Raw genomic sequence first — 16,689 nt, forward strand, 5'->3', positions numbered from 1 at the left:
TAGGCGAGTCTCGAACCCGCGGGCTCAGGCAATCCACTCACCTCAGCCTCCCAAGGCGCGAGATTACAGGCTGAGCCACCAAGCCCGGCTCATAGTAACATCTTAAACAAATACAGCTGAGTGGTTGGTACTGTATAGAAGAGTGATGGTGGGTTTAATGGGGATACAGAAGTGTGGCTCAGTGTTCTGATGCCAACAGTTGGGGAAGTCAACAGAAGAGGTGAATTTTTCTTCCTTTTTACATCTATCTGCTACTATGTCTTCTCCCAGGCTTGCACCTACTTTGCTTGGTGATCTCCTACTCATACTTTAAAACCTAACACAGTCTCTCCTCCTCTAGTGACTTTTCCTGACTTCTGCCAGCAGAGTAATTAGCAATTACTCTGCTAATGATCACTCTCTGGGTTCTGACAGTCAGGCATTTCTTGTCCTGCTCATTGATTAGAATTCACTACAGGCTTTTAAATGTATGTTTCTAATCTCACAGTTATGATCTATTGCTCTAGACCAGAGGTCAGCAAACTTTTTTCCAGATAGTAAACAGCTTATTACTCTGCTCTATGCTCCCTTGACGCTTTTTTTTTTTCTATTTTCTTTTTTTTTTTTTTTTTCAGTTGGAGTCTCACTCCGTTGCCCAGGTTGAAGTGCAGTGGCATACTCACGGCCACCCCAGCATCTGCCCGCTGGGCTCTGGCGATCCTTCCACCTCAGTTTTCCAAATAGCTGGAATTACAGACGTGCGCTACGCGCCTGGCTAATTTTTTTTATTTATTTATTGTACAGACGAGGTCTCGCCAAGTTGCCCGGACTTGTCTTGAACCCACGGGCTCAGGCAATCCACTCGCCTCGGCCTCCCAAAGTGCTGGGATTACAGGCTGAGCCACCGAGCCCAGCCGACCCAACTTTCTTATTTTTCACGTAGTTAAGATAGTAGAATAATTATTGTCTATAATATTTATATAACATGATCATGATGGCTTAACCGACTGCTCACAATGTGCCAGATCCTGTGCTAAGCATATTGCAGAGAATCCAGGATTTCTGACCTTAAAGCCTGTGTCTTTAATCAGTAGGCTACCCTGCCTTTCCATCTTCTTTATCAGACTGTGAGCCCCCAGAAGGGAGAGGCCATGGTATTCACTTTTGTCTCCAAAATGACCAATAGTGCCTGCCATATAAGAAATGGTTGCAAAATGAATGAATAAGTAAAATATTTTGGTCCTCATAATTCCAAAGAATCCTGTCTCCTTGTTCTTTAGTCAGATACTAATCTATGTAATGTTATGAAGAAATTTTGCAGGTGAAATTAAAATCTCAAGTCAGTTGACTTTGAAACGGAGATGATCCAGTTGACCTAGCTTAATCAGTTGAACCCTTTAAAAGCAGGGAGTTATCCCAATTAGTAGAAGTTTAGAGAGATTCAAAAAGCAAGAGGGATTTGAGATACCACTGTGGGCTTAAAGATGGAGGATGCCAAGTGATAAGAATCCAGTCCCTAGAAGATAAAAGCCAGCGAGGGAATGGTGACCTCTGTCCTATAACTACAAGGAGATGAATTCTGCAAATAATCAGGGAGCTTGGAAGAGTACTCTAAGTCCTGGAGAAGAACCATAGCCCCAGCCAACACCTTGGCTTTAGCCGAATGGGATGCTGTGCAGAGAATCTAGCCATCCTAACACAGACCTCTGACCTATAGAATTGTGAGACAGTAATTGAAATAAGTGCTGTTATAAGTGGCTATATTTGTGGCATTGTGTTATGCAACAATACAAAACAATATAAGCAGGTTTCCAATTTTATGGAGATGTTGGTGAAAAGACTGCTGACCAAAGAAAGGTTCCATTGAGCTATAAAGAAGTCAGTGTTGGCTGAGATCCAACATCATGGAGGCGTCATGAGTCGAGGAATTCCATGCCCATCCACAAATGAATCAGAATTCAATGAAGGAGATTGTGTTCTGCAGTGGCTAGAGTGCCAGACAAGAATAAGAAATGCTGTGTTTTAGTCTCAGCTCTGCTATTGCCTCACTGTGTGACTCTGGGCAAGTAATCTTAGGCCTCTAAACTACAGCTCTTCCATCTGTAAGATGGGGACATTCATGCCTCTCCTATCCATTTCACAGGGCTCTAAATGAGGTTGAGATAAGATAATGCCATATGATTTGTGGCCAATTATGGAGGAACATAAGGTATTCCTCAGTCAACTAGGGGGTTTTGGAAAAAGCTATGCCACTTGCAAGGCTAATAAAATTCAGGTAACTAGGCATCCCTCCAAGGGCCTCAGCTCACAGCTGTTCCTTCCCTACTAAGAAAAGTGCTGTTTCTCCCTGGGAGAACAATCATCGTAAAAATAACGCTTTGTGTTTCAACATCACTTTTCAAAGTGCTTTCCGTGTAACATTTTTATTCCAATAGCTTATATCCGTTTAAAACAAAAAGAATAGACTAACAGATTTTCTTGTTTTAAAAGTTTTTGTTTCTCACCATGAAGCAGGGTAAGTCTTACCCATGATACAGAACATGAGGCCCATCTAGACAGGTGATTTGTCAAGGATACAGGGATGGTCACTCAGAAAGCAAAGGCTCTCATTCCCAGTCCTGGCCTCTAATTAAACTCCAGGTTTTTGCCTCTAGTATGGAGCTGGGAAAATGAAAATTTCTTGGATAGAGGCCCAGCTTCACCTGAACCAAGTCTGAACTGAAGGTGAGGAGGGTTTCTTCAAGTTCCTGTCTTGTGAATCAGATGCAAATAAAGCATGTGAAATTAAGTCACATTTTTAAAAAACTTCTTTCCCCATCCCTCCAGTGATTCCATAGATGATACTTGCTGGCTGTTAGGCAGCAGACACTTTGGGGTCGTCACTTAGTAGGTAGGGATATGGGGAATACTTTGCAAGGTAAGCTGCTCAAAAACCCCAGCAGGTAAATATTAATTAAAAGAGAACAAGGAAGAAGGAGCCTTCAGCCTGAAACTTTTGTGGGAAGGCTTTGGGCTTTACTAGATGATACCAAGCTTGGTATGACTTAGCTGGGTTGCTCGGTTCGGTGATGTTAGAAAAGGAGGTAGCCATCCTGAACACGACTGAGGACGCTCCAGATCAAAAGCAGTTTTAGAATCTCCTGGTCCTGACAACTTTTCCAATCTCTAGAATCCAGTGTGAAAGGAGATGCCAGATTATGAGAGAGATGGCATTAACATGTTCATTTGTTATTGAGGGCCTACTCTGTAACAGGAACTGGGGATGCAATGCTGAATAAAAGAACTAACAGGTTCCTTTACTGTCACGGAACTTGACTGTTGTGGTCTAGAGGAGCACAGACAGTCAAACGATCAATCGAACAGATGTCATAATTCTACTACTACAACAGCTGCATAGGACTCTGAGTTTTACATTTGAATGCTGAAATAGTGATGACGTGGATGAAGTCTGAAGGATAAAGGAGGCTTACGCATTAGTGGAAAAAGCAGCATGTGACAAGGGTGGGATCCTTTTGAATAAGAGGGGTAAATAAAGGGCAGCATGGAAGTATACTGTACTGTACTGTACTGTTCCTGACATTGGAGAGCAAGCCAGGAACCAGACGAGGCCTCAAGGCTCACCAGAGTTTGAATTTTATTCCAGGTGTTAAAAGGAAGAAGGCTTTGGTGGGTTTTAAGCTGGGAAGCAACGTGATGCAGTTAATACTTTTCAAAAGATCACTCAGGCTGCCTATGGAGAAATGATTAGGCAGGGCAGTAGGGGTATATGAGACTGAAGGAGGGAAGAAATCCAGTACAGTCTTGGGTGATATCAGCAATATGGCAGGATAGGAGGTATCCTGCTCATATCCTCCCACAGCAACAAGAATTTTGCACCCATCCACAGACAAAAGTCTCTCTACAAAAGCCTCAGGATTCAGGTAGGAGTCTTTAAAACCCCAGTGGAGCCCAAGTTTGAGAATATAGACCAGCACCAAGGTGGCCAACCCACCCATCGTGCTCCCAGGCTCAAACTTAAAAACAATCTTGTTCTCAGAACGGTTTTGCTTCACCTCATTTGGCCTTGAGCCTGCAACCAAAACTATCTGCCAAAAGGTCCAGGAGGAATCATACATCCTCATGCCTCAGCGGGAAGGCTTTTCTGCCCACAGACATTGTTCTTGGCAGTGGATCTGAAAATTATCCTGTAATTCAACTCCAGTGCCACTCAGTTGTGGTCCCAGTATATAACAGCTCACACAAGGACCCAGAGAGAGACTCACCCATATCTCACAACCTAGTCCATCTGAATATTTGTAGCAGCCTATAAGACTCCACCTCACAGCAGATCCTGGGAGTCTAGTCTCAGCTTTCACCCCTCTTGCTGCAGTTGGGGAACTCCCCCACCCGTGGAGGAAACTTCTGGGAAGTGCACCTGTCTGGGCCACTGGGTGAGCTCACCAGCATCTTTACTATGCTACGACAGATACTGAAGGGTCTAGTCTTGGCTTTAGACCCTCTTGCTGCAGTCAGAGAACTACCCTTCCCTTTGAGGAAACTACTGGGAAGCACACACATTTGGGGTACTGATGGCAGGCTTGCCAATCTCTGTCTCACAGCTCCTCTCACTACAGTCAAGAAATTGTCCCACCTATGCAAGGATCTGCCTATATGGGCTCAATGGGACAAGCTTCTGAATTCAGGTCCCTGGTCATTTTTTTCTGGTAGTCTTTTTGGGTTTTCTTCAGGTCCATCTGGGCTGAAATCCCACACCAATCTCTGAGTTTTTGCAAGACTTGAAGTAATTCTAAGTTTAGGGTACCCTCTAATACTAAAATGGCTGCAGTGGTCTTGGGCTCTAAAAACAATCAGTCTGCTTAGATTTCTGGACAGGCCAACTGAGGAAGCATGGACACAAACACAGCCAACCTGCAAAGACTAGAATAAATGTCTAACTCTTCAAAACATAGACATTGACATACATCCAAAAGCACCAAGAACAATTTGGAACTTATGACCTCACCTAATACCTAATCAACAAAACAAAACACCAGTGAGGAATTCTAAAGATATGGAAATATGTGATCTGTTGGACAAGGGATACAAAATAGCAGTGTTAAGGAATCTCAGGGAACTTTAAGCACAGAGAAACAATTTAGAAAAGTACCCAAAAAATTTAACACTGATTGAAATAATTAAAAAATCATATAGAAATTTTGAAGGTGAAAAATACAATTAATGAAACAAAAGTGCAATAGAAAGCATGAACAGCAGAATTGATCAAGCAGAAGAAAGACTAAGTGAGCTCAAAGAGAGACTAATTGAAAACACACAGTCAGAGGAAGAAAAAAAGAATGAAAAGAGACAAACAAAGCTTATAGGATCTGTGGGATAGGGTCAAAAGAGCAAATATTTGGTTAATTGGAATTCAAGAGAGAGTAAAGAAAGACAAAGGAGTAGAAGGTGTATTCAAGGAAATTTCCAAACTTGAAGAAAGATATAAATACCCAAGTAGAGGAAGGTCAGAAGTCACCAATATGATCAGAAGTCATTCAAATAAGAGTACCCCAGACATGTTATAATCAAACTTCCAAAGTTCAAAGATGAAGAGTGAATTCTGAAAGCAGCAAGAGAAAAGAAGCAAATAACATTTAAGGGAATACCAATACACCTGTCAACTGACTTTTCAGCAGAAACCTTGCAGGGCAAGAGGGAGTACTTATGATGATATATTTAGTGTACTGAAGGTGATGAGGATGGGAACTGCTAACCAAGAATACTGTACTCAGCAGGCTATTTGTCAGAACTGAAGGAGGATAAAGATTTTCTGAGACAAACAAAAGCTACAAGAATTTATCACCACCAGACCAGTCTTACTAGAAATGCTAAGGGAGTTTATTAAACTGAAAGGAAGGAACATTAATATGTAAAAGAAAACATCTGATGGTATAAAATTCACTAGTAAAAGCAAATACACAGACAAATTCACAATACTTGAAAATGGTAATTGTGATGTGTAAAACACATATAGCTTTTAAAGACCAAAAGACAGGACTATTAAAAATAAAAACAGGCCAGACATGGTGGCTCAGTCTGTAATCCCAGCACTTTGGGAGGACAAGGCAAGAGAATTGCCTGAGCCCAGGGGGTCGAGACCAGTCTGGGCAACTTGGTGAGACCTCATCTCTACAATCAAAATCAGCCAGGCATGGTGGCATGTGTCTATAGTTCCAGCTACTTGGAGGGCCAAGGTGGAAGGATTGCCTAGGCTCAGTAGGTCAAGGCTGCAGTGACAGCGAACATGCCACTGCACTCCAGTCTGGGTGACAGAGTGAGACTCCAACTCAAATAAATAGATAGATAAATAATAACAACTACGATTATATGTTAAGAGATAGAACTATAGAATGTTTATTGTACACTTCACAGTAACTGCAAAACAAAAACCTGTAATAGCTACACTAAAAAAAAAAAACAAGAAATAGAAATATACTACAAGAGAAAATTATGTATCCACAAAGGAAGACAGTAAGAGAGAAGGGATGAAAGAAAGAATTCATACAATAATTAGAAAAGTAACAAAATGACAGTTGTAAGCACTTACCTATCAATAATTTCCTGGATTGTAGTGGATCAAATTCTCCAATTGCTGAACTAATATAAATAAACAAGACCTGCCGGGCTCGGTGGCTCAGCCTGTAATCACGCGCCTTTGGGAGGCTGAGGTGAGTGGATTGCCTGAGCCCGCGGGTTCGAGACCTGCCTGGGCAGCAAGACCTCATCTCTACAATAAATCAAAAAAATATCAACTGGGCGTGGTAGCGCATGCCTGTAATTCCAGCTACTTGGAAGGCTGAGGTGGAAGGATCGCCGGAACCCAGCAGGTCGAGGCTGCGGTGGCCGGGAGCGGCCGCACTCCAGTCTGGGCGACAGAGTGAGACTCCAACTCAAAATAAATAAATAAACAAACAAACAAACAAACAAGACCCAACTGTATGCCACTTGCAATAAACTTACTTCACCTGTAAGGAAATGCATTAACTGAAAGTGAAGGGATGACAAAAGATATTCCATAAAAATGGAAAACAGAGAGAGAGCGAGAAATAGAGCAGCAGTAGCTATACTTATATCAGAAAAAAATAGACTATAAGCCAAAAACTGTAAAAAGAGGCAAAGATGGCCATTGTATAATGACAAAGGAGTCAATACAGGAAGAGAATAAAACAATTATAAATATATTTGCACTCAGCATCAGAGCACTTAAAAATATAAAGCAAATATCAATAGACTTAAAGAGAGATATAGACTGCAATTCAATTATGGTAGAAGCCTTCAACACCCCATACTCAGCAATGGGCATATTATCTAGAGAGCAAATAAAAGTAGCATCAGAGTTTAACCAAACTCTAGATGAAATGGACCTAACAGACATTTACAGAACATTCCATTCAACAATTGCAGAATATCCATTCTTCTCAACTGAAGATGGAACATTCTCCAGGATGGATCACATGTTATTATAAAAACAAGTAGTAACAATTTTTTAAACTTAAAATTATACCAAGCACAATAGAATAAAACTAGAAATAAATAGCAAGAGAAACTTTGGAAACTATCCTAATACACAAAAGTAAACAACATGTATGTTCCTGAGCAACCAAGATATCAATGAAGAAATTTTAAAATAAATTTTTAAATTTTTTAGATAAATGAACATGGAAATACAACATACCAAAACCTACGAGGCACATTGTAAAGATCAGAGTAGAAATAAATGAAATCAACAAAACAGAATTGTTTTTTTGAAAAGATCAATAAAATCAATAAGCCATGAATTAGACTAAGAAAAAAAGAGAGATGACTCAAATAAATAACATCAGAGATGAAAAAAGAGACCTTGCAACTGATACTACAGAAACACAAATGATCATAAAAGACTACCATGAAAAAAACCAACAAATTAGAAAACTTAGGGAAAAAAATAGATAAATTCCTGGATACATATAACTAGCAAGACTCAATCATCAGGAAACCTGAATAGAGCAACAAAAAGGAACAAATTAGGAATTTTAAAATTGCTCATTATAGAAAAACCCATGACCTGATAGCTTCACTGCTGAATGCTAGCAAACATTTAAAGAAGACATAATGCCAATTCTTCTCAAACTATTCTCCTAAAAAAATCAAAGGGGAAGATATTCTTCCAAACTCTTTTTTTTTTTGAGTCCAGCATTACCCTAATACCAAAACCACACACACACACACACACACACACACACACACACACACACACACATACAGAGAGAGAGAGAGAGAGAGAGAGAGAGAGAGAGAGAGAGAGAGAGGAGAGAAAGAGAGAACTCCAGGCTATCACTAATAAACATAGATGCAAAAATCCTCCATAAACTACTAGTCAAGACCAGGCATGATGACTCACATCTGTAATCTCAGCACTTTGGGCTGCCAAGGTAGGAGGATTGTCTGAACTCAAGAGTTTAAGACTAGCCTTGGCATTATAGTCTAAATAAATACCACATCTAAACCACATCTCTAAATAAATTTTTAAAAGTTACCAGGTATGGTGCCACACACCTGTAATCCCAGCTACTTGGGAGGCTGAGGCAGAAGGGTCACCTGAGCCCAGGAGGTCAAGGCTGTGGTGAGACATGATTGTGCCACTGCAGAGTAAGAATCCAACTCAAAAATTAAAATTAAAACAAAAAACTGCTAGCCAACTAAATTCAACAGCACATTAAAAAGATCATTCACTGTGACCAAGTAGCACTCATCCCAGGGATGAGTATGGTTCAATATATGAGTATGGTTCAATATATTCCAGTCAATAAACATGATACATCCCATTAACAGAACCAAGAACAAAAACGTTTTAATCATTTCAATAGATGCAAAAAAAAGTAATTGATAAAATTAAACACCTCTTTATGATTAAAAACCTCTCAAGAAATTAAGTATAGCATGAACGTATCTCAACACAATAAAGGATATATGTGACAAACCAACAGCTAACATGATATTGAATGAGGAAAAGTTGAAAGCCTTCCTCTAGTATCTGGAACTAGACAAGGGTGCCCATTCTCACTATTTCTATTCAACATTGTACTGGAAGAACCAGCTCGAGCATTTAGGCAAGAGAAAGAAGTACAGAGCATCCAGATTGGAAAGGAAGAAGTCAAATTGTCCCTGTTTACAGATGGCATATCTTATACATAGAAAACCCTAAAGACTCCACAAAAAAATGATAGGCTAATAAACAAATTCGGCAAAGTTAAAGGATATAAAGTCAAAACACATAATCAGTAACATTTTTATAGTCCAACAGCACACTATCTGAAAAAGAAATTAAGACAACAATCTCATTTACAGTAGCTACAAAAAAATACCTAGGAATGAATTTCATCAAGGAGTTAAAGGATCTGTATAGTGAAAATTATGAAACACTGATAAAATAAATTGAGGAGGACACAGTAAATGGAAAGATATCCAGTGTTTATGAATTGGAAGAATTAATATTGTTAAAATGTCCCTACTATCCAACACAATCTACAGATTCAATGCAACCCTTATAAAAATACCATGATACTCCTCACAGAAATAGAAAAATGATTTTATAATTTATATGAAACAACAAAAGACTCTAAATAGCCACAGCAATTTTTAGCAAAAAGAACAAAGCTTGAGGCATCACACTACCTGACTTCAAAATATACTACAAAAGTATAGTAATCAAAGCAGTATGATACTGGCATAAAAACAGACGCAGACCAATGTAACAAAATAGACAGTCCAGAAATAAATCCATTCACGGTCAACTGACTTTTGATAAAGGTGTTAAGAGCACACATTGGGGAAAGAACAGTCTCTTCAATAAATGGTGCTAAGAAAACTAGATCTCCATATGCAGAAGAATAAACTAGACCCCATCTCTCATCCTATACAAAAACCAATACCAAATAAAGATGTAAATGTAAGATCCAAAAGTATGAAACCACTAGATTAAAACATAGGGAAAGTACTTCATGACATTTGTCTCGACAAGGGTTTTTTGGATAGGATCTCAAACCACAGGCATCAAAAGCAAAAACAGGCAAATGAGATTGCATCAAATGAAAAGCTTCTACGAAATAAAGGAAACAATCAACAGAATGAAGAAGTGATCTGCAGGATGAGAGAAAATATTTCCAAATTATGCATCTGACAAGAGGTTAATAACCCAGAATATATAAGAAACTCAAACAACTCAATAGCAAAAAAAATACTAACAATTTAATTTTAAAATGGACAAAAAATGTTCAACATTACTAATCATCATGGAAATACATTTTTCTTCTAGATAAATGTCCCCTTTTCCTACAGCTGTTCCTCATGTGACATAACTTTACTCCACTCTCCTTATCTCATTCATTTGAACAAATTTTCTCTCTCCTATTTCCCTTTTAATTTGAAGCGTGTAGGAGCATTCTTTTCTACATAGCAAGCAATGACAAATATTTATAGGAGTTTTTGAAGTGAATACTGTCTGCCTCGAGTGAAAAGGAATCTCCAAGAAACTGAGACAAAGTGAAGTGCCAAGAGATGTGGGAAAAACATAGACAGGGTCGGCCGGGGTTTTGAAAGCAGTGTGGAACAACAAGAAAGCCAGCAGGCCTGAGCACTGCTCCTGAGTCACAGTGTGATTTAAGACTCCTGAGTTTCTTTGTCTGTAAAACTCATGGGTTGGATTGGTGATTTCTCTGCTTATTAAATATTAGGTTTTAGTTTAGTGCTGTTATTTATTGATGGCTCGGATCTTGAGGCTATCAGAGCACACATTAGAAAGGGCTTAAAGGGACAGTAGTTCCATCATAGCACTTTCTTGATAAATTGTCTGGAAGGAAAGAGAAGTGGAATATAAATTTCTTCATCAGTATGACTTGATGTCATGCCTGTTTACTACATGTAATCACCCCATGTAACAGTCAAATCATCTTGTAGTATCTTTGGGAAGCCCTATACTTGGAAGTATTTTAGTCATACAAGAGAGATCACAGTGGAAGCCTTGGCTAGTCATGTTTCTCTTCATTTTTTGGTGGATAAGAATAGGACTCTGAGAAGTTCAAGGATAAACTTCTTACCTCATGAATGATATTTGTCTTTTTGATCTTTTTATTCTAGTCAAATTTTCTTTCTTGGCTGAGTAGGGGAAGGAATTATGCCTGTACGGTGGTAACATTCTTCACAGTGGCTATAGTATGATTGTTCTCCTTCTATTTCCAGTATATTCTTCCTTCCCTTCCTTCTACTCCATCATTTTGGTGATCTTTGTTAGCCAGGAGGGCAATTATAAGAAGGCAATCTGAAAATATTTCAGGACCAATCAAATGTGTTTATCATGCATATAAATGCATTTGCATTCATATATGTATGCACAAGCATTTGACGTACATATAATTGAATTTGAAAGGATGTGTATACATGTGTGTGATATTTGTGGACAAGTGTTGACATATCTGTCTTCATTGGCATGTGTCTTGCTGTATATGTACGTGTGAAAGTGAGTGTGAATGTGTGCATGTGGACTTTATCACCCATGAAGAACAGGTCCCTATGTGATAAGGAACAAAATGTGGAATCTCTGACGTTTGAATTCTCACATCTTTCTGACAGAGGAGAAGGATGTAATAGGGCTTGACAGCTCCGCTGTTGGAGCTCAGGCTAGCTCTCAGCCCCTCCCCATAACCTTCTGTAGTTGATGTCCATGCATCTGATTCCTCTTCCCTTTGGCCTGCAGGTCCCTGTCGGGTCGCATCGTTGGTGGCGTCTGGTGGTTCTTCACCTTGATCATCATTTCCTCATATACAGCCAACCTGGCCGCCTTCCTGACCGTGGAGAGGATGGTGTCTCCCATTGAGAGTGCAGAGGACCTAGCGAAGCAGACAGAAATTGCTTACGGGACGCTGGAAGCAGGATCTACTAAGGAGTTTTTCAGGGTAGGGACATCCCTTGTCCCAAGGCACTTTCATAGAAGGGAACCACAACTGTCGTTAAAATGTCCTTCTCATTATATAGCATGAAATAACAGGCAAGCAGAGCAACTGCTTAACCAACTGCAAGTCAGGGAAACTCAGGACATTTCTCAGCTATCAACCCCTGAGAAACCTACATCTCTACATTTGTGGAAGCTTCAAAATTCCTGCATTGATTTAGACCCTTGCATATACCAATCTGTGCTAATTCTCTGAGGGCTGCAAAGGACATCAGATATAATTTCCTCTCTGCTCCCATGAAGACCTTGTGGTCTAGGAATTGATTAGGAAAAGCTTCTGGACAAAGTCCAGACCTGATGTTCTCTGTGGTTCCTCCTATCTCATACAGGATCTCAGTGAATGTTTGTTGACTTATGAATAAGAAGATAGTATATGGAAAAAAAATAACTGGAAGAGGTGATATCTCAGAAAGTGTGAAGATGGAGTAGAGGTGGCAAAATGCCTTTTGATGGGAGGCAGTGGACGAAGGCAGAGGAACAAAGGCTTAGGAGCACAGGCTGCAGGGTCAGCAGATGGAGGTCCAGAACCCAGCTCCACTCCTTGCTTGTTCTGTGCACTTAGCCTCTGTGACACCATTTCCATTCTTCTATAAAATGAGGGGAATAGTGCCCATATCAAAGAGTCTTAATGAGATTAAAAGAGATAAGGTATGTAAAATAAGAGGCAAGTCAAGCAACAGTGAATGAAGGTACCATTTACCATTAGGGCTTCAAGAAAATGGAAGCATTTGGGAGTCATCCTGAAGAAGAGATAAGGATTGGAGCCACACAGGGAAGAACTGAAAACATTTCTAGATGTCATAAAGCCAGGTCAGACCTGAGTAGCCTAAGTATATCCTATGCAAAGGGAACAACTTGAACAATGCCCAGAAGCAAAAAAAAATAAAAATAAATAAACATAGCTCCCTGGACTTTGGGTGTGTTTATCCTGGGAGTTGGATAAATTGTACATTGAGCATTGAGCAAATAAAAATAATAAACAGTTGTTACCACCTACTTATAAACCAGATCCTGTGTTGAGCACACACTACATGAATTATCTATCTCATTTAATCTCTTCAATGGAGATGGTTTAGGGATTATCCCCATTTTATAGATGAAGCAGAGAAGTAAAAGTAATTGCCTAAGGTCATACAGCTAATTAGTAGCAGAAGGAGCAGAGAACAAACCCTGTATGCCTCAGGCAAGAGGGTAGGGATCCCAGGCAGACACACCCCAGTTCTCACGGCAACTGTAGTTGTAATGGGCAAACTGCAGGCCCCGAGCAACTATGTGATGTGCTACAGGTTGATCATGGACTTTGTGTTCTGTAGACAGGCAGGAAAGGGACCAAGTCTTAACTTACTAATACTGGTTCTAAGGCTAAAATCATTGGTTTTCAGCATCTCACAATAAGAAGGTGCCTCATGGTCACCTGGTCAGAGCCTGTCATTTTAGAGAGAGGCATGATTTGCTTATGCTCACCCTGCCAGTTAGTAAGGAAGCTCCTTAGAATCTCACTACAGTTCTCTGACATTTTTAGCCTGAAACCAAAGTGTGAAGAAGACACCTGACATTTGTCCATAAAGCCAGTCCAATACCCCAGCCTCTGCTGATGTGGCTGGGGAACCACCCAATTCACTTAACATTGCTCTCATCCCCATAATTTATCCAGCTAGTCACCAAATACTTTCACATCCATGGTCTTATTTATGTTTCACCTGTGACCTAAGACAGAACAGGTATCATTGTGTACAACTTTGTGGATAAAAAATTGAGATTCAGGAAACTCTTTATGCAGGTGTTAGGGTGGGTATCAAATCTGAATTTTCTCTTTTCAACCCAAGTATTTTGGCCACTGAGTCACATTGTCCAAATATGGTAGTGTCATAAACTGATAGCATTTTTAAAAACATCACTCAGGATGCCAGCTGAATCTAGCGAAATACTACCATTATCTAGTCAGGGAAACTGAGGCCCAGAGGAGAAAATGTCCTGGCTAGTGGGACTCAAGACTTCATGTTCTTGTCCATAGTACAAAGTTGGGAATCTGGAACCAAAGCATTGTCTATTCTACAAGTTCTGTGCCCTACCTAGGCCTGGTACTTTGGTAGCAAATAGGTTGTAGTCCATGTGCTAACTTTGGTCAGTGGTAGTTACCCAGAGATTCTGAGGTCACATCTGGGCTCTGTGTGAAACAAGTTCTTGATTGATAGCAATGCCTGCCATAGATATCCAAAGGGAAACTGGTACCAAGACAGGCATGTAGTGGACATTCCTACCCTAAAGTAAAACCTGACAAAAATGCATGATTATGAGCATTCATTGCACCACTTACGAAACAGCTTCCTTGTGCCAAGCACTGTATTATGTATTTTACCTATGTTCTCATATAATCTCCATGGCGCCACTATTATCGCCATAATCAGAAGAGGAAAACTGAGGCTAGGAGAAAAGTTATATTACTTGCCCAAGGTCCTCCAGTTAGTGAGATATAAAGCCTAAAACAAGGGAGGGAGGCAGCTGGAGGCAGCAGAAAGGCACAAAGTGTACAATCAAGAGACCAGGGTTTTACTCCTGGCTCTGCCACCAGCAAGCTGAATGACATTAGACAGTTGATTGCCACATCGTGCCACATCATGCCACACCATGAGCCTCCTTTTCTTTACCTGTAAAAGGAAAAGTATTGCCAAGATATGCCCCATGCATGTGCCCCTACATCTCTGTGACCTCTGACCTTGAGAATTATCCCACCAGGACTTTGGTGGGTGGGGAGATAAGATCACCCACCACCCCCATGAAACAGAAGGAGGGAATTGTGAGACAAGAATTCCTCTACTCCGGTGTCTGAAATATCTGGTTTCTGGTCCCCACGGCAGCCTGGAACTTCTTGGCAGCCCCAACTCAGAGTCACTTAATCCTCCATCGACAGCTTAATTAAGATGTGTGAAGGGCCGTGGGAGCTGCAGATGATAGGAGCGATCCAAGAACAAATGCCCTGAGTATGCTTCCAAACTTGCCTGCCACTCATGCTACCTTTGCATTCCTGGAGATTAGATTTCCCTGTTAGTCCGCTCTGAGCATCTGTGAGCACAGCCTCGGCATTTGGGGCACTGGGGTGAGGCTGAGAGGACATATTAATTTTCTGCATACTGTTGCCCAGAGGGCTCTTCAGCTCTGCCTGTCAACAGCCCAGCTCCCTGCTGTGTCCATCCTGTCAGGTCAAATTGCATCTTGCAATTGTCCTGCTGAGTGTTTTGTTGGTTTTGTGCCTGGAAGATTATCTGCAAACCTGGTCACAGCTGAATTTATACATTTTCTTGTTTCCTGTGAGAGAATATTAAATACATTGGAGATGCTAAGATTTGTTCTGGGTATTTCCTACTCTAACCTTGGAATCCTCCCTCCCTCTTATCCCCTCTTTCTTCTTCTTTCTCACATTGATGTTGTTACTTGAATGATGTATCTTCATGTAAAGAATCAGATACTTCAGGCTAGCAAGGGACTTAACAATTACCATACCCAAACTCCTTAGGGAACAGATAGGGAAACTAAGGCCAAAAGAGAAGGGATTCTTTACAGACCAAACTAAAAAGTTGGAGTTAGAAGTAGACTGGTACCCAGGGTTCCTCATGCCCAGTCTAGTGTTTTTTCTAAATTGCAATCCATAATGTGAAACAAATTATCTAGTTTACTTCATTGTAGACTATTAAAACTGAAGTTTCATTAGCAACTATTTCCATTAATTTTCCCTTGAGACTTAGGATTTTCCTGGACCCCAAGATCTCTATAGATTAGTTGGCTCAAATGATGGGTTTATATACATATCTTACCAACACTTGATGTGCATTGATATTAAAAGAATAAACCTGTTACTTGTGCACAGAGAAATGTGATATGTGACATGTATAATGATAATCTAATGTTAAATAAATCTGTAGTCTATATATTAACCACTCAATTATATAGACTCTTACAGTAACTGTTTTTTAAAAAAATACTACTATAGTGTTTAATGCTTGCATTTAGAAGACCTTTTTAAAAGCCAGATTCCAGCAGGCTTAAAAAACATCTACCCCTTAGGAAAAGGTTGCTCTTTAGAAAGAGCATGTTAGATGAGAGAGTTGACTCTGGTCCTGGATCATGGGCCCTGACTAAGTGCCTTCTATGTGCAAGGTACTCAGTTAGACTCTGTGAAATACCCACAGAAGGGAAGACACTCCCTGCCCTGCCTTCAGGTGACTTCCACATACTTAAGACCTACACACAAGAAGAGATGGGTTACAATCCTAGCCTGTACATAAGGGAGTGACCCAGACAGTGTGTCCAATAGAAATATCAGCCCTCTCAACACCATTTCTCAAAGTGAGGGTTACACAAGCCATACAGATCAGAATCACCTAATGGGATTTCCAAATAACAAGTATGCTAAGCACCACCCAAGACCTGCTGAATCCCTCAATTTAGAGCCAGGAAATCTGCATTTTTACAGCTCTGTGCATGATGATGGTGCCTCTTGAGTTTTGAAACTATTGCCCTTGGACCCTAAGTGAGCTCCAAAAACATAGGATTAGCCGGGCTCGGTGGCTCAGCCTGTAATCCCACGCCTTTGGGAGGCTGAGGTGAGTGGATTGCCCGAGCCCGTGGGTTTGAGACCCGCCTGGGCAGGTGAGACCTCATCTCTACAGTAAATCAAAAAATTAGCCAGG

The 16,689-nt window shown here is 40.5% G+C and overlaps 1 protein-coding gene across 1 annotated transcript in view; it reads left to right on the forward strand.

The window, feature by feature from the left end:
- The window catches only part of LOC103253254 (glutamate receptor 1), a 131,736-nt gene that overhangs the window by 81,475 nt on the left and 33,572 nt on the right, over window positions 1-16,689 (forward strand). The window contains exon 8 of the mRNA XM_021709412.1: window positions 11,747-11,945. Within this exon, the coding sequence (XP_021565087.1) occupies window positions 11,747-11,945 (199 nt within the window). The remainder of the gene's footprint in view (window positions 1-11,746; window positions 11,946-16,689) is intronic.

The sequence above is a fragment of the Carlito syrichta genome, unplaced genomic scaffold, assembly GCF_000164805.1.
Source record: "Carlito syrichta isolate Samal-C Ts95f unplaced genomic scaffold, Tarsius_syrichta-2.0.1 Scaffold214907, whole genome shotgun sequence".
Lineage (NCBI taxonomy): Eukaryota > Metazoa > Chordata > Mammalia > Primates > Tarsiidae > Carlito > Carlito syrichta.